The 16,582-nt window shown below is 51.5% G+C and overlaps 5 protein-coding genes and 1 non-coding gene across 6 annotated transcripts; 2 read left to right on the forward strand and 4 right to left on the reverse strand.

Moving 5' to 3' along the window:
* Positions 1–46: 46 nt before the first annotated feature.
* N0V96_007010 lies at positions 47–127 on the reverse strand. Its single transcript has one exon. It is a non-coding gene; the product is annotated as a tRNA-Gly (tRNA).
* Positions 128–857: 730 nt separating this feature from the next.
* N0V96_007011 (uncharacterized protein) lies at positions 858–2,537 on the forward strand (the record flags this gene model as incomplete). The annotated part of the gene is made up of 1 exon (XM_065757890.1): positions 858–2,537. One exon carries the CDS (start codon positions 858–860, stop codon positions 2,535–2,537), a length of 1,680 nt encoding a protein of 559 aa, XP_065613413.1.
* A 925-nt stretch (positions 2,538–3,462) lies between these two features.
* Positions 3,463–6,390, reverse strand: N0V96_007012 (uncharacterized protein; the record flags this gene model as incomplete). Its single annotated transcript, XM_065757891.1, has 5 exons — positions 3,463–3,625; positions 3,679–3,784; positions 3,921–4,055; positions 4,444–4,872; positions 6,033–6,390. 5 exons carry the CDS (start codon positions 6,388–6,390, stop codon positions 3,463–3,465), a joined length of 1,191 nt encoding a protein of 396 aa, XP_065613414.1.
* A 928-nt stretch (positions 6,391–7,318) lies between these two features.
* On the reverse strand, positions 7,319–9,270 carry N0V96_007013 (uncharacterized protein; the record flags this gene model as incomplete). Its single annotated transcript, XM_053192483.1, has 2 exons — positions 7,319–7,905; positions 7,959–9,270. 2 exons carry the CDS (start codon positions 9,268–9,270, stop codon positions 7,319–7,321), a joined length of 1,899 nt encoding a protein of 632 aa, XP_053050247.1.
* A 2,854-nt stretch (positions 9,271–12,124) lies between these two features.
* N0V96_007014 (uncharacterized protein) lies at positions 12,125–13,992 on the forward strand (the record flags this gene model as incomplete). Its single annotated transcript, XM_053192484.1, has 3 exons — positions 12,125–12,678; positions 12,729–12,813; positions 12,874–13,992. 3 exons carry the CDS (start codon positions 12,125–12,127, stop codon positions 13,990–13,992), a joined length of 1,758 nt encoding a protein of 585 aa, XP_053050248.1.
* A 419-nt stretch (positions 13,993–14,411) lies between these two features.
* Positions 14,412–15,477, reverse strand: N0V96_007015 (uncharacterized protein; the record flags this gene model as incomplete). The annotated part of the gene is made up of 3 exons (XM_065757892.1): positions 14,412–14,912; positions 14,969–14,989; positions 15,046–15,477. The coding sequence occupies 3 exons, from the start codon at positions 15,475–15,477 to the stop codon at positions 14,412–14,414; spliced, it is 954 nt and encodes a 317-aa protein (XP_065613415.1).
* Positions 15,478–16,582: the final 1,105 nt, after the last annotated feature.

Below are 16,582 nucleotides of genomic sequence, written 5' to 3' on the forward strand. Positions count from 1 at the left end.
AAAAAACTCAAGAACCTCACTAGAATCATTCTAAGATGCAAAAGATTGCGTCGAGGGGGAATCGAACCCCCGGCTCCCCGACGCTGCTTGATGGCAACGGAGAATTTTACCACTAAACCATCGACGCGGATGATCAACTCATGTGGAGCTGTGAGCAGAGATCGTGAGAGGGTCTAGGTTGTGTGGGTGGTGATGTTGCGATGTTGCTAATCATCGTGTTCTCAATCCTAGAATGCCTCTCGACTTTGCGACACAGTTCAGGTGGGCAGAAAAGACAAAGGGAGATAATCAAAAAAGCTAAATTCCTTTCCGATCATCGGTCTCACATAATCCGGATGACGGGAATCAGATTGCGGGGGCACCACCGCGGTCATCCCATGTGTGGTTCGGCACGCGGACGGCAATCTTGTGAAAGTTGCTGACAAGGATTCGAATCCAGACCCCGTCTTACGGCGCAGGATGCAAGCTGCACAACTCAGGCGCGTCGACTAAACACCAGCTTGCTATATTGAGTATCAAAGCCCGTGTCAGCCAATCGCTGTGCAAATCTAACCAATAAGACAATTCTCATTCAGCCTACCTGCTGTCACTCTAAGACAAGCGCTTATGATGTTGACAGCATCGCTATCTCACCGCGCAGCCGCTAAAGAGCCCCTCTATTGGATTTACTGTTGCCTAGTCACAATTTGGGGTCTTCGCCGAGGACGCCACTGACCATTCGCTCTTTTGTGATTGTCTGCAGCAAGTCGGTTGGACATCTTCCAACCTGGAAGTTCGTATTTCCATTTCAGGTGGTCGTACACCCATGTTTTTTTCATCTTCATAATGTTTGATACCGGCATCTCCATCCTTCAAAAATGTCCGGCAGTGGAGCATTCTGGGGCTTGGCCCCCGATATCGACATCCAGAAGACAACCTTGGCGTTGGTCGTCGGTGTCTCACTCTCATTCTACCTTCTCATCATCCACCTGACGGTACCGCCCCCAATCCCGGGCATCCCTTACAAACGGAGATGGCGATGGATGCCAGCTGGACACCTCGCCCCCCTCGGCACTTACTGGCTCCTGAGCGGCGAGGCATTCAGCTGGTTCTCTCGGGAATCCCTCGATCTCAAGTCACCGATCGTGCAGATATTCCTCCCGACCTTCTCGCTGAGGAGACCCACTGTGATTCTGGCTGACCTACCAGAGATTGAGGAAATTGCCATGAGGAAACTGGGTGAGATGGACAGGGCGTCGCTCATCCACGACATGTTTGGCTTCATCATGCCGAACGCGACGTTCAGTATGAGGACAAATGACAAGTTAAAGTCGCAAAGACGGTTATGGGGCGTTGTTTCTTCTTCGCAGTTCCTCCATGATGTCGCTGCTCCTAGGTTCCATGAGTCTATATCACGACTCATCGACTTGTGGAAGCTCAGGTCCAAGGCCAACAACCAACAACCTTTCAGAGCCACAGATGACCTCAAATCAACCGCTTTAGACGCCATTGGCGCAATCTCATTGGGCTCAGACCTTGGCATGCTCCAACAAGAGATGCAAAGAGTAAACCCTAAAGCTCAATCACTAAACAAAGGAGATCTTGAACCATGCAAGGATGGTCCATTGTTGGTTCACTCAATGGAAATCTTGCTCCAATGTCTCAACTGGGTGACGACGAGCATCAGTGTGCGTCTGTCGAAGTGGGTTATAGGTCAGCTCTCATACTTCCGACGTGCCCAGGCTGCCGTCACAAACATCCTCAACTCTGAGATCAATGCTGCGCTTGTTCGCATTCAGAGTCAAAATGGGAATCAGAGACATCCAAGATGCGGCTTACAGGAAGTCTTGAAAAGGAACTCGTTGTTCTACATCGACCCATCAACTCAAGACCAGATCAGGGACGAGCTATTTCAATTCCTCATCTTTGGTCATGAGACAACGAGCGCCGAGCTCGGATGGGCGCTGAAGCATCTGGCAGACAACCAGGCTGTGCAAGCACGCCTGAGAAGCGCCCTCGTTGATGCTTTCGGGCTCGATGAATCTGGTCTCCCAACTGCTTCCGATATCGCTTCAACAGACGTGCCATACCTGGACGCTTTTATTGCCGAGGTCCTCCGTGTATCATATCCTGGCCCTGTGGCATTCAGAGAAACAACCACTAGGTGTCAGATCCTAGGAGTCGACATCCCGGCTGGCACCCCCGTTCTTCTAGTTACAGGCGGACCCTCCCATTTACAGGAATACTACTCAGATTACGGTAGTGAAAGGAAATACAAACGCTGGGACACCAACTTGGCACCCCTAGATCAGTTTGTGCCGGAACGATGGATGCGTTCCGATGGTACGTTCAATGCCATTGCGGGCCCATCTTTGCCGTTTTCGACTGGTGCGAGAGGTTGTTTCGGAAGAAAGATTGCGTTGTTGGAAATGAAGTTTATGATAAGCATGCTCCTTTTTAGCTTCAAGTTCCCTGAGCTGGAGAGTCGCCTGAGTACATATGGATCGACAGATGCCCAGATCAGACGACCTACTCAGTGCTACGTTCAACCTATATAGAGCGTCAGTCCTTCACAGTATGGGACTTCCCAATACAAGAACATGAAACGATCCAGCAGTTGTTTCCCTCATTTCGATTTCGATATAGCAGGATATGGGCATGTACACAAAGGGGGCTTTGATGGAACCTGCATCTAGTCAAGCGTGGAGTCTAACCAGACCAAACCTTGAAGAAAAAGTTCGTCTGAATCACAATCACGGATGAATATACTTAAGTTCTTGTTTGTGCTTTATCATATTGATAGAGTGTCTTCTAGTGGTCCTCAAGAATTCTCAGCGGATTCTCTCTATTCAACTACCAACAACCTTTCATTACTACCCGGAAGGATTGCTAGGAAAGCCCGAATGAGAGTGTATGAGAAGATCAACATCAAAAGTGTTATCCAGGTAGTCCGCCCAGAAAGTGTCATAAAACATTTGATCAGTGGCCTGATGAAGGTTCTCGTTACCTGATGGTGCCTCCGGCTGAGATGGATTGAGGCCTGCAGAATCCATGCCTCCGTCACTGCCACGGAACGAGCTTAATACAGCTGGATTGGCTTCTTCGCCTGCGTACTGTGGGGCAAAGGTTCGGTAGTTTGGGCCATGCTTCGACTTTATCAGTACTTGCACGCTATAGGGCGACGTAGCGCGGAGGAGGAATTGAGAGTACTCACGATGCTAGATGTTACATTGACGATGGACCCCTGGCCGGTAAGTCTCCTCATCAGACTGACAAAAGACTTTGAGATCCACAGCCTGACAGGCCAAGACTTTGACAGCTGACTCAAAGCCAGCAAGCATTGCCGTGATTTGTTTTCGGCTAGTTGCCGGCGGATCGGATCTTTGCGGCAGATAACGATGGTATGGATGGAAAGAGCGCCAAATAACGTCGGGACACTGGATACTGTCAGAAGTCGGCATTACAAACCTCATTAGATAGTCCTTACAGATGGATCTGTGCGGATCTGATAGTCTCAGCAGCGAGTAGGTCTTCTGCATTGCGAGTAATGGCATCCGCCGCCATGCGAGCTTGCTTGTCTCTTTCTGACTCTGCAGGCGTGAGGTTGTCGATGGCCTTCGGCCTGAACAAGAGGATGTGGCAGTATCTATAGAGTGTCAACCCAAAAGTCTGAGTCTAAGATCAATTAGGGCCGCTTACTGGTAGGTGAACTGAACCATGCTGGCCCAAAACGAAGCGCCGACCGAGCCATCGAGCGGCGCCGGGCTCAGGTGCGCCGGGAGACTTGAATTCCAACGGCGGAGTTCTTTTTTTAGCGATTTTGCTTCATATTTCTCAATTAGAGCACGGCGTGGACTGAACTCTGCAACGATTATATCTCCCACTGTGGAATTTCATGTTAGGTTCGCACCGAAATACGTTGAGGGGTCATCTGTCGAGACCCGAGGGCAGACGCTCACATATCGTAGTTAGTTTCGCCATCTCCATGACATATGATACGTGGTACTTGTGCTGAGCAGGTATCAGTCTCTCATCGCCGTTCTTATCGAACTCAAAGTCCTCCTCGGTCAGAGGCTCTATATCGCAGTCCTCATCACGAATCCGACATGGTCGGCCGAATGCTGCAGAGGTGTGTCTATCGCGGGTCTAGGAAAGTGCGATGGTCAACTTCAGTCAGCCAACTAATATATATATTCGACTTACGTAGATGGCCCACCAAATCCTTTTCCTTAGTGATCGCATCCGTGGACTCAAGACCGAGTGTGACATCCTGAACATTATGAGCATCCATTTTTTATCGAGAGAAAGGCAATAAGCCAGTTGCAACATACGACCTGTGCATGCCGAGGGACTGAGCCATAGTCGCGGCACAATTGACCCAGTAGCAATTATCCTTTTGGTCTTCCGGACCAGCCCACCAGAAACCTAGAAGCAGCATAACAGCCACAAGATTCATGTGATCACTCTCGTACTCCGCATCGTAAAGAGCTTTGGCGCGGAGATAATGTGTTCTCCTCGCAGTAGCTCGGTCACTGAAGCCAGCTTCCTCAATGAGACTGTCATCACACACCGTGAAACCGAGCAGGAACATAGCCTGCAGGACCAAAGGCGATGCTTGGCCTTGGCGGTACTGTCGTGAGAAGTTCTCCCGGTCGAATACGGGATAAGCCGGGTGCATGATTTCGAAGAAAGGGCGAATGAGTTGGTCCGCAATGTGTGGAGCCGGCATTGTGAGGGCCTCCTGAAGGGAAATGGTCTCTATGACCTTGGGTACATGATTGTAGGCTGACTGGTCTGCGATGCAAGCCGGGATAGGATAGTGGACTTTGACGGGCTCGGTTGAGCCATCTTTTGGTCTGTGGACAACTTCGACGATATAAGACAGACTCAGATCTACTGAACAGGGATGTTGCTTTTGATTTCGCTGTGTTTGACTTGGTTGAGCTTGACCATCGTTACTGATTCCATCGGACGTGACGGGGCTGTTAGTGAAGCTGCCGTCTTCGATGAAAACTTCGGTCGGGGCTTCTGGCTCTTGCTCGGCCAAGTTCTGTCCATTTCTCCCGGGGTGTACTTGTGAAGATTGAGCCTGGGGTTCATGTTCATTACGTTGTAAGTTGCGCTTTTTACGAATATATCTGGCGCGCTGTGAGCTTCATTTCAAGAGAAAGAGTTCATCGACCTGGGCGGAAACACCTACTTGCCCCTCCTGGATTCTACAAGCTCGCAAGGGATTTGGCGTGTCCGGCATTGCCAACAGGGATGAGCGTCCCCTGCGTCACATTTGACCCGTCTGGACCTGCACGCTTTGCAGGCCACGCGAGCGCGGTCAATTCCAGGCTTCACAGCACTAGTCGAAGAGGAATTTCCGCTCATTCTCCCAAAATCAAATCCCAGATGGATGAGCGCACGTAATTCGCAAGTCGGCGAGGTTATTCGATGTCAACGGTATGTTTTTCGGAGGCGTCACCCGCTTGAAGATTGAAGAAGCCGAGGTGACTAGATTTTACAACCGAAATGTGGAGAAAACAAGTCACAAAACGCCGCGGGCTTTCGGCTGTGGCTAGCATTACTCATGCGCTGCACTACTTTTTTCTAGGGCACTAGCAACACCCAGGCACCCAGGTTACCCCAGATCTGAGCAGCTAATGATTAAATCATTCAGCTACTTGGAACATTTCAAAGGAGTTGAGAGACCGTTGATTTGTGGCTACGCCTTGGGTCTATCTAAGGCGCATGTGTGCATGCTGAGACGGCGAGGTACAGGGAAGGGGATCGAGCTTAAATCTAGAAGTAGCATTCACAAAGCCGCATTCATGAATCTACTTCAATATGAATGCGAGATGCCAGGCTGAAACCGTACCACAACATCGCGATGATTGCGACAAGGTTGAGGTGGATGCTCATTGCATGGTTCCTCGAAAACCGTCTTCTGACAGCAAGCATGTCTGGACTCGGCTCATCAACATCCCCAGGACGTTTCGCATCGCGTGTTTCTTTTCGGTGTTAGGTACTAAGAGAAGAATGGTAGAGAACGTGTCGGCCGGGCTCACCTTGATGCGTGCGATCAATCATCGCCTGTTTAGACCTCGGTCCGTAGACGAGCAGGTTCGCCAAAGATGTTACTCCCACAACCACGAGCGGGATCCAGTTGCTCTTCTCCTTGAACAAGGATGCTGGGCCATGAGGGGGGAATGTGAGGACGGTCAAGACAAGAAGAAGCGCCTGGCATCGGAAGTATATCGGAAATAGACGCTTCTGCAACGTCGTGAATGCAGACTTGGGAAGCTCGAGATAGCAGATTTTGGTGTTGATAAACGTCTGAAACAATGACGTGCCGAGCAGTGTCCCGTATGAGATGATATGGTAGGGGGCCAGGGTTGTCATGATTGAAGGGACTCCGAAAGCCATTGTGTTACTGATAGAGTCGGTATGAACTTTATTCGATCAACTGATAGCCGTCGGCCTAGATCCAAAATATCATATTATATAGCAACGGTTGATGCCGCTGAAACAAAACACGAGATGCGGTGTTCAGCTACATCCGTAAGCTCCGAGCACCTTCGGAAAGAAAGCGGACGCCGAGTGGGGCTTGATTGAGTCCAAGGGTGGGCCCCAACCGGCAACCTTACGGCGGCCCGGACGATTCAAGCCTACGCTGAGTTGATCTTAGAGTGAGAATGACGGCTTGTCTACAGTACACGTAATGATTCCTTGGCCTATTCCGAATCTTTGTTTCCGAGTGCGCTCGATGGAAGGGTGAGATTGTGCTTGTTGTGTGACTGAGCACTTCACTGCTGACGACTCCTCAAGCCGAGTGGGATGGACCCGAAAGGATTCGGATCTTTCTGGGTGACGCAAGCAACGTCGAATCAAATCAGATCATTTCATCACATATTTGAACGGTCTCTTAGGTATCAATTCATTGTCTAATCTAGGCACATAGGCATGCTCCGAGTATGACATTGATTGTACGCAAAATGGTATCGCTCTAACAGTAAGTCATACATGGCTCGATGACTTGCGCAGATAAAGTCATTCGAAATTGATCGAGAGGCAAAAATTGTTCGATCTGCACTACAGCAAGTTGCTTTCTTTGAGATAAGAACATATTGTAAGAACTAGGCAAAGCCATCAGGTTTCGCATTCCATTTTCCAACACTCAACTACCACAAAACGATTCGCTTTTTCTTCGTATTATTACCGCCAAGTAAACAAAGTCTAAGTCTATGCGAAATGATGCTTCTGTCGAAGCAGTAGTCTATCTTCAAACATTCGAACGTTCCGTTGTTGCCGGGTTTTCTATACCTCTATCGTCATTCAGTTTGTCATCAAGTCATTAATGTGCCATTACAGGCCCGCCGACCGCCTTGCCGATATTCTTCACTCCAAACGCGCTGGCAATCATGCCAATACCAGCGAGGCCACAGCAGCACAACAAGCCAGTATTGTACTGCCGCAAATCGCTGTGTCCCTTGCTGGTGTCAACAGCCTGGACGACAGCTCCCGCTAGGGCAAGACTGACGCCGCTGCCAATCTGGAAAGCCGTGTTGATCATGCCGCCGCACAGGCTCTTGACGTTGACTGGCACAGAAGCCAGCAGCACCACGGTGATGGTGCAGTAGACGATAGTTACGCCCGCGACGCCCATGACGGTGGTCGGGAACACGTGCTTCCAGAAGTTGAGGTCGTCTTGTCGCATGAGCGCGGAGGGGATGGGCGCGATTGCACAAATCGCCATTCCGATGACGAGGAGAAGCTTAGTGTTGAAGATCTCGAGCATGCGGGACATGGAGAGGCTGAAGATGAAGCCTGTTGCACCCATGGGAAGGAATCGGAGGGCGGTCTGTCCTGCGCTGAGATGGTTGACTTCCTGGGCGATGAGAGTGGTGTAGTAGATCGTCGTCTGGTAGCCTCCGTATGAAACTATTCAAGGGTCAGCACATGGTCTTGGTGTTGAAGAGAGATGTATAACTTACCGAAGCCACCGATCCAGAGAGCAGCAAAGTTCTCGAGCTTCCATAGTGACAGCGGCATGATGGGGTTGGCGACCTTCTTCTCGACGTAGGTAAAGGCAACAATCATCGCGATACTGACGACCAGCAGCGCGATGATGAAAGCCTTGCCCCAACCGTACTCACCACCGCTTGAAAGCACGAAGCTGAGCAAAATGAGACCAGTAGTTGACAGACCGGCGCCAACAAAATCGAGCTTGGGCTTTGAGTTGCCTTCGAGTCTGTCCTTGGGGAGAAGACACCAGCCGATTATGCCAAGAATGCTTGTGACGGCAGTGGGGATGTAGAAGATGTATCGCCAACCAAGCGACGAAGTCAAGAAGCCTCCAAAGATGAGACCTAGACAGAACCCAACGGCACCAGCGGCACCAAAGATGGTCAGTGCAAGCGTGCGATCCTTGGCGATGAAGTAGTTGCTGATGATGCCAACAGCCGAAGGCACGGTCATGGCAGCGCCGATGCCTTGCAGAGCTCGGAAGATGGCCAGCTGGATGAATGAGGTCGCGAAACCATTGGCGATTGTCCATACACTCAGCGTAGCCATGCCAGCGCAGAAGATCATTTTGCGACCAAAGCGATCCGCAAAGACGCCGGCGAGAAGAAGGAAGCCACCAAAGGTCAAGGTGTATGCCGAGATCAACCACTGCAGCTCCGCATTCTTGACCTTGAAGTCCTTCTGGATAGCGGGGAGGGCGATGTTGACGGCGGTCATGAAGATGTTATCCATGAGCTGAGCGCCACAGGTGCAGAGCAGCACGATGGCTCCTCGGAACGAAGCGACGGTGCCGACGTCCGGGTAAGCTTGGCCAGCGCCGATCTCATACTCGGCGGGCGTCTGTGTGCCGGACCCACCTCCGGGTGAGGGCGGGCCCGAGCTCACGCCGGAGACCGGGGACGGCGGCCGTGTTGATTGAGGGGTAGTGAACTGGGAAGGTACCTCGCGAATAGTGCTCACGGGGCCGGGCTTCGCAGCTTTAGGGAAGGCGGGCAACTCGAAGACGTTGTCTTTGGACTCGCGCCTATCCCTTGACCTGTGCCGGCTGATGGCCGATGCGCTTCGCACAAGCTCATCGAGATCCTCTGACTGGTCGTGCTCGAATGTTACGCGCGAGGTTTGAGAAACTGTGCTTCGGCGACGAGTGACGGGCATGCCTGGGTAACCCGCTGGAGGAACGAAAGTCGGGGCTTCCTCGAGCGCCGAAGTGCGGCGACCGAGAGGCTCGCCGTCACCTTCCACCGAGACACGGTGGTCGAGAGAGTGCTTGTCGTGGGGCATCTTTTCGCCCTCTCTGGTGCAAGAAAGAGTGAAAATTACGAGGGAAGATGAAATTATGTGGAAGGATGTCAACCACAGGAAACGATTTCGAAATTCATCAGCGCCTCACGATATTGAAATACATGAAATCGCGGTGAACAATGTAGTGTTCGTGATGGACTCGCTCCATGAGAAGGGTTGCAGTGATATCAACCTAATAAACCCTTATCAGTTGGGCAGTGGCTGCAGAGTTTGCCACATGGCAGACTTTTGTCATGTTCATCTCCCAGACCTCAGGCGATTCTCATGTCGTGATGCTCCACAGGTTTCCACAGGCTTGTTTGCGCGCCAATCTCACGCCGGACACCACAAGTGTTCCTTGTCATTGAACCTTTCCCAATATTTGTCGAACAAGCGCTGTTGGGTAAACTATTAGAGCCGGGTCTAAGTGAGTGTGTGACTCGTGAGGGGCTACCGGCGGGATGGTGCTGAAAATCTCAACCCAACGGGGCGAAAACTTTTAGACATCTTGGCATGGGGGTCCATTTCGTCGCGCCGTCGCTGTTTCTGTCTATCTGTAGGGCTGAAGAACACTAAACATTTCGATGCTTCAAAGAAGAGGTTTAGAATTTTAGATAGAACCGGGCAGTTTCCGCCTTCAAGATCCGTCATCGGGGCTCCACTTGCAAGACTTTCACAGGGGTCCAGACCCTTGCGCCACTGCTCGTCTCGCTGTGAAATTTCCTATCCAGATCAAATAGGCAATTTTAAGCCACAAGCCCCCGGCTCTTCAATCAATCTTGCTTCGGGATCCGTTTTCCGATCCCAGCAAATACAGATGAGTTTTTGCCCAACTTACCCCTCTGGTTCCCTCATGGCGATTATCGGCTCTGTCAATGTGTCTTCGATGTCGATCCGGAACTCTTCTCTTGAGCCGCCACGTCTTGGTCATTCCGGCTGCCACCATGCCATGCGCTGCAAGGCACCCGCAGCGCATCACAACCCTTATCACCGGCTAATGCTATTTCCGCAACCAATAGCAGTAGCAGCTCTCGGCCTGTGTTCACTGCTATCTTAGAAGCTTGCTCCAGTATTTGTCTTTCACATGTGAAGACCGATGCCCGTTGTCTCACAATTTTTCACCGCTCTCCACGTCAACAAGTCGTCGAAAACACCAAGAGTGTCTAGCCTGTTGATGATTAGAATGATGAGTCCGTATCAGAATGTGCGGCATTATTAAGCTTTCTGGGTCCGTCCTCTGCCGACCCGGCAAGGCGGCCCCAGTTGCCAGTCAACTTTCCAAGACGGCTCGGCTGGCTTGGTTGACTTGGCTTTTTCGGAGCATCCCGACCGCAGAAGAAGGCCGACCTTCTGTGCGACAAGATAAACCCCAAAATTCATCGCAGTACATGCACTATGCTCGATTTCATGGGCAGAACAGTCCCTCTGTAATCCCGGGTTGGCGTAAATCTCGAGTACCTCTTCCACGCCTCAGGCAGTATGCTTGGTTGACGAAGTATTCTCTGCCGCAAGTCCCTGCAATCTTGATCGCTCGCGACCGCAATCAGTACCGGTAAGTGCCATCCCTGGTGTGACAGGCATCAACACCTCGTTGTTTCCCATCGTCCTCATTTCATCTGAATTAATTCAAGTATATTTACAGTGAGAAAAATTGGCTTCAACGTCGCATTCACAGCATACTAGGTACCCAGGGCCAATATGGGGCAGAAAAGGTGAGTAGGTACTTGACCAATGCCCGGCTCGACTCGGTACGGACGAATCCGACTTTTACGGCCCCACCTTCGGACGCGGGCCCGCTTGGATCGGCCTGCTGGCTCGTGCACTCCGGAAGGCTTTCGTTTGAAAAAGGTGAAAACGGGTCAGATGGTGCTCGGTTGAACTTCATAAGTAAGTCTAATGCAGTCTTAGAATGACATCGTGTTGTCTCAGCTTCTGGGTACAAGACGCTTCACAGAGCACCCTACTAGGTACTGAAAGTCAGTCAACCCAGCCCACTCTCTTGGTAGGTACATCACCGCGCAGCATGATCTCCAGCTAGATGGTTACGCTTGAATCACAACCATAAGCCAGTCCCCGTCTCGCAACATGAGAATCGCGTGGAGTTTCACCCGCCATTAGACAGAGGAACACCATTCCAATTGTGCAATTTCCAAGTTCGGTTGAGGCGACATGAACGAAACCCACATCAACACCGCGAGTATCGCCGATGAACTGCGTGGCCCGCGCTTCACCGGCTCCAGATTTCCGTCATTGTTTCCACCGCCGACCCGCAAATCCGAGAATTCCTACGGGATGATGATGTCAGGTTGCAGTAGATATGCGACCGCTTTTGCGATTGAATCCCCAGAGATGAGCAGAAAACCAGCAGAAAGATTCCCAGTGTTTCGGCTCCGCTAAATAGGAAAGCCGAATTAGAGGAGGATACGGGAGAATCTCAACTCAGAAAAGGGAGACTTTTCTGGATCTCACCTAAGATCCTCTTTTCCACCGATGGCCACGCTGCAGTACACATCGCAAATGAATTCTTGGCAGGATAGCGTCATATCTCCAATTTAACGCAGGAAACTTTTGCCTTCGGTGTGCAAAATCTGAAAGTTGATAAACAAGCCCAAAGACCCGGGGAAGGGAGATCTGGGGCAGACGTTCTAGACAAAATTCACCATCGACTTCTGAGATGGGCTATTCCTAATTATATAATTCTCCATCAACTCATCTACCACATCCAAATCGACGATCGAGACGTATACTAGGCCAATATCTTTGCCCTCTGACCTAAATCTGACGTCAAACGCAAGCATCGGCACACCTACCGTCTGGATCGAGGCAGCTATTCGTCAGAGATAGCATTGCCAACATGGTTTTAGCATCTCCCGGTGATAACTCGCGGGCCTCAAGGCCAAGCAACGTCGATGAGACGATCCCGACCCGAGACAGTAGCGTAACACGCGTCGACCGGAGCTTCGACGGCGAGAAACCACAGCAGCCTCTCAACGAAAAGTCCGAGGATGCGCCAACTGGGGGCTTTTTTGAGGACGGCCTGGGCCGAGATGAAGAGGCCGAAGGCACACGCAGCCAGGAAGACCTAGCAAGGACAACGAGCAGCAAGCAGCCTGAGTACACCCCCGATGGGAAGCGTATCATCACCGAGGATGAGTGCTATCATTTACTGGGATACTCGTGGCCGGCATGGAAAAAGTGGATGCTTCTGTCCTCCATCTTTGCCGTTCAGGTGTCTATGAACTTCAACACGAGTGTCTTTCCTAGCGCTGTCACCCCTATCAGCGAGGAGTTCCATGTCAGTGAGCAAGCCGCACGCAGTGCGCAGTGTGCGTTCTTAGTTCTCTACGCTTTTGGATGTGAGCTGTGGGCTCCTTGGAGTGAAGAGTTTGGACGATGGAAGATCCTACAGTGAGTACTTTGAGGCCGTTCTAGCTTGACACAACTAAGATCAAGTCTAGATGCTCCCTGTTTCTCGTCAACATATGGCAGATCCTTGCTGCACTAGCCCCCAATTTCGGCAGCATAGTTGTCGCTCGAGCCCTAGTAAGTCAGAAATCTTTCTATTCTAGGGAACCAGTAACTGACAATGTATGATTTGAACAGGGCGGTCTCAGCTCGGCTGGAGGTAGTGTGACCCTCGGCATGGTTGCCGATCTGTACCAGCCCGAGGAGCAGCAATGGGCTGTCCTCTTCGTCGTCCTGTCTTCCGTTCTCGGAACTTCCGTCGGTCCTGTCGCTGGAGGACCTATTCAGAAGTTCCTTCCGTGGTACTGGAACTTGTGGATTCAGATGATCTTTGGCGTTGTCGTCCAAGCCGTCCACTTCTTCATGCCCGAAAGCCGCTCTACCATCATCATGGACAGGGAAGCAAAGCGGCGACGCAAGTCCGGAGAGGACACCAACATCTACGGACCCAACGAGGTCAAGAAGCCTCGTCTTTCGATGCATGAGTTTGCCATCACATGGATGCGCCCCTTTGAGATGTTCCTCAGAGAGCCCATCGTTCTCTCCTGCTCTCTGCTTTCAGGTTTCTCCGATGCCCTGATCTTCACCTTCCAAGAAGGTTTCACGCCAGTGTTCAACAAGTGGGGTTTCGGGACTCTGCAAAAGGCCTGGGCTTTCATCCCAATCAACATCGGCTACATCCTCGCATACATCTCCTATGTGCCATGGATTATTAGAGACCATCGTGTCATCAAGGCGAAGGGCCCTGATGCACTTGCACCTGAGCGTCGCCTGAAGTGGTTGCTGTATCTTGCACCCCTCGAAACCATTGGGCTCTTCGGCTTCGCTTGGACCTCCATGGGTCCTCCCGAATCTCACTGGATCGCGCCCATGATCTTCTCATGTCTTATCGCGATTGCCAACTTCGCCATTTACATGAGCACGGTTGATTACATGATCGCCGCATACGGACCCTACTCTGCGTCTGCCACCGGTGGTAACGGGTTTGCACGCGACTTCCTTGCTGGAATTGCAGCGATGTACTCTACTCCATTGTATGAGAACATTGGAAGTTCACGCCACACTGAGTATGCAAGCACCGTTCTCGCCTGTCTGGCATTCATGGTCACAATTCCGGTATATCTCATCTACTGGAAGGGACCGGTCATCCGAGAGAGATCCAAGTTTGCTCAGTCTCTAGATGCTGATCGACGTTCCAAGGGTGGGCGTCGCGTCGTTGAAGCTCCTCAGGAGCAACTGGAGCCCAAGAATCTTTGAGAAGCCATCTAAGTACGATCTCGGTGTGACGGTGTAATGAAGATTTAGCACATGATTAAGGGCGGCTCAAAAACGAGATTCCTGAGAATATAGGTACTCAGGTGAGAGATTAGGGGGGTATGACATGTGCTCAATGATATAGATGATACCAATCAACAATGTGGTAATGATCATCCGCTGTAAATCTTCCATGTTTCACTTCTCTTTGGCAATTGTAAAAAGTGTGACGTCAATTTTGTTGGAGCTTCACAAAAGTTCACTGACTTCGGTTCACTAATTGCTGTGTTTGACCAGACGGAACACGCTTTCAACCAGGTTTTTATTGTCATCTTCTAAGCATCCAAAGTATGCTACGCATTCCCCAGACGCCGGCCTCTATAGAACATCCGATACGAAAGTCATTGTCCATCCCGCGTCACTTATGCCTCAACACCAATGGTGATATAGGCGAGCATGCCCTTGGTAACGTCCTCGCCATCGAGGGGCTCGACAATCATGTTGGGGTTCCAGTTGCCCTTGCTCTCATCGGCAAAGATGCTGTCGATGTCGTTGGTGGTGCGGTTGATCTCGGTGTGGCTGACGTAGGGCTCGAGGGCCATGATCTGCTGGCTGAGGGGCTCGTCGAAGAAGAGCTGGCCGGTGCTGACAATGTTGGAGGCGACGACGGTGCCGTTGCTGCGAACGGACCAGTCGGTGTGGACCTGAGCATGAATGTGAATGGTGCGCTCGACGTAGAAGCCGGGGAAGACGGTCTTCATCTCCATGATGCCGTTGGAGTCGGTGGGCCAGATGCCGCGGAGCCAGGTAGTGGCGTCGGTGTGCAGGTCCAAGTCGGGGCCGATAGTGACGTTGAGCTGGTCGAGAAGCTCTTCGAAGGGAGTGTTAGGGCTGTGGCCCGTGAACGAGCTGTAAGATCCGGTCTATGGGCAATCACGTTAGTCAAAGTCTTGGGGTTGAAACCTTTCGATTTACTCACAGCGTTGCAGTGCCAAAGATCCTGGTGATGGTTAGCTTCCAACGTCATGATTTGGATTGGAATTGAGGATCACTCACAACCAGCACATCCTCCATCGGCTCACAAGTGTTGACGTTGAGAACACCGATATCTAAGTAGAGAGGAACGCCGGGTTGGTCTTCGCTCATGTCCTGGCGCAGGGTCTGAGACTGAGGCCAGACATAGGGTCCCTTGGTGACCTCAGGGGTCAGGACGCAAGTGTCGTTCTGAAGGGTGTTGTAGTGGGGACCCTCAGTATGAATAGTGACATTGCTGTCGCGCTGAACGAGAGAGCGGCTGACAAGCGAGCGCTTCTCGGCCTGACGCTTCTTGCGAACCTCCTGGAACTGGCCGGATTGTACCGAGCAACGCTTGGCAAGGTTAGAGCGGCGAGCAATCTCTGAGTGGCTCAGAGTGTGGTCATGACCCGGGTGGGCAACAGCCACTCCCGAAAGGAGGGCAGTGGCAAGAGCAAGGAGTTGGAACTGCATGTTGTAGTTTGAAAGAGAGTGTAAGTCGAGAAAGAGTGTTGTAAAGACTGTTCAACGAGAGAATGTCCTGGGCCTGTTGTCAAAGTCAAGCTACCGAGATCTAAGCTGCTGATCAAGCCAGAACTGATCAACAACGCGGGAGCTGATCCTTCATTTATACGTTCATCCCTTCTTTCGACTGTTCTTCACCTTCCACGAATAGACGAAAATATCATCTTCCCTGCTTCGTCCCGTACGACCCCTGACGAGGATCCAGAAAACAAGTTCATCTCATCAGGACGTTTCTTTTGTCAGCCATTGCACCCCTCTCATCACGCTCAGATCCGTGAAACTGCCAAACCGAGCTGCAGTCCACCTTTCACGATCTCCAATTCTCCACTGACGTCGGGTTCGCAACACAGGTCTCTCCCACATCCCGAAGAACCACGTTCTGATCAATTCCCCATTCGGCAGTTCGTCGCATAGTAAAAGGCGATTCGCCAATCATGGTCCAGATATTACGGTTGACTTCCGGGGTCCGAAGCCCCCAAGCCGCACCCGGACGCCATCCCCGGCGGGCCGCCAAGACTCCTGGCCGCGTAAGTTCAGGGGCGGTCCGCTTGGTCACTGCACGTTGAATCAACCTTGACCCGACGACCAAGCATAATCAGTGGAGGCATCGAGAGACCGATGAGAGCCGCGGTTGACCCGAGCCGAAAGATCACTGATGTGGTGTCGCCGATGTTGTCATGGGTGTGGATAGGAGATTTTCGCCTTGGCGAAATGCCATTGCAAGATCCGCATCTATTACAACCCAAGACCGGAATGCGGGCGTCAAAAAAATCGGAAGCTGTCCCATTCGACGGTTGCCAGAAGTTCTTCAATCTAGAAGGTGCATCAACTAGAGCCTTCGCTTGTTGAAATCTGCTGACGAAGTGGTTGCGAATTTTCCCAGAGTCCAGACTACTTCCGGTGACTGACCCCTGGAGGAGCGGCAGTGTATTATGCAGAATTCCCGAGCGGCGCGTCGGATTTGAGCCGACGCGGTGCGATATCAACAGTCTTAAGAACCCTTTCCAGCTATTCAACTCTTGGCAGTCAATCCTTTTTGGCCCGTAGCCTGCTC

Source organism: Colletotrichum fioriniae (genome assembly GCF_027942845.1).
Source record: "Colletotrichum fioriniae strain IMI 355084 chromosome Unknown scaffold_8, whole genome shotgun sequence".
NCBI classification, from domain to species: domain Eukaryota; kingdom Fungi; phylum Ascomycota; class Sordariomycetes; order Glomerellales; family Glomerellaceae; genus Colletotrichum; species Colletotrichum fioriniae.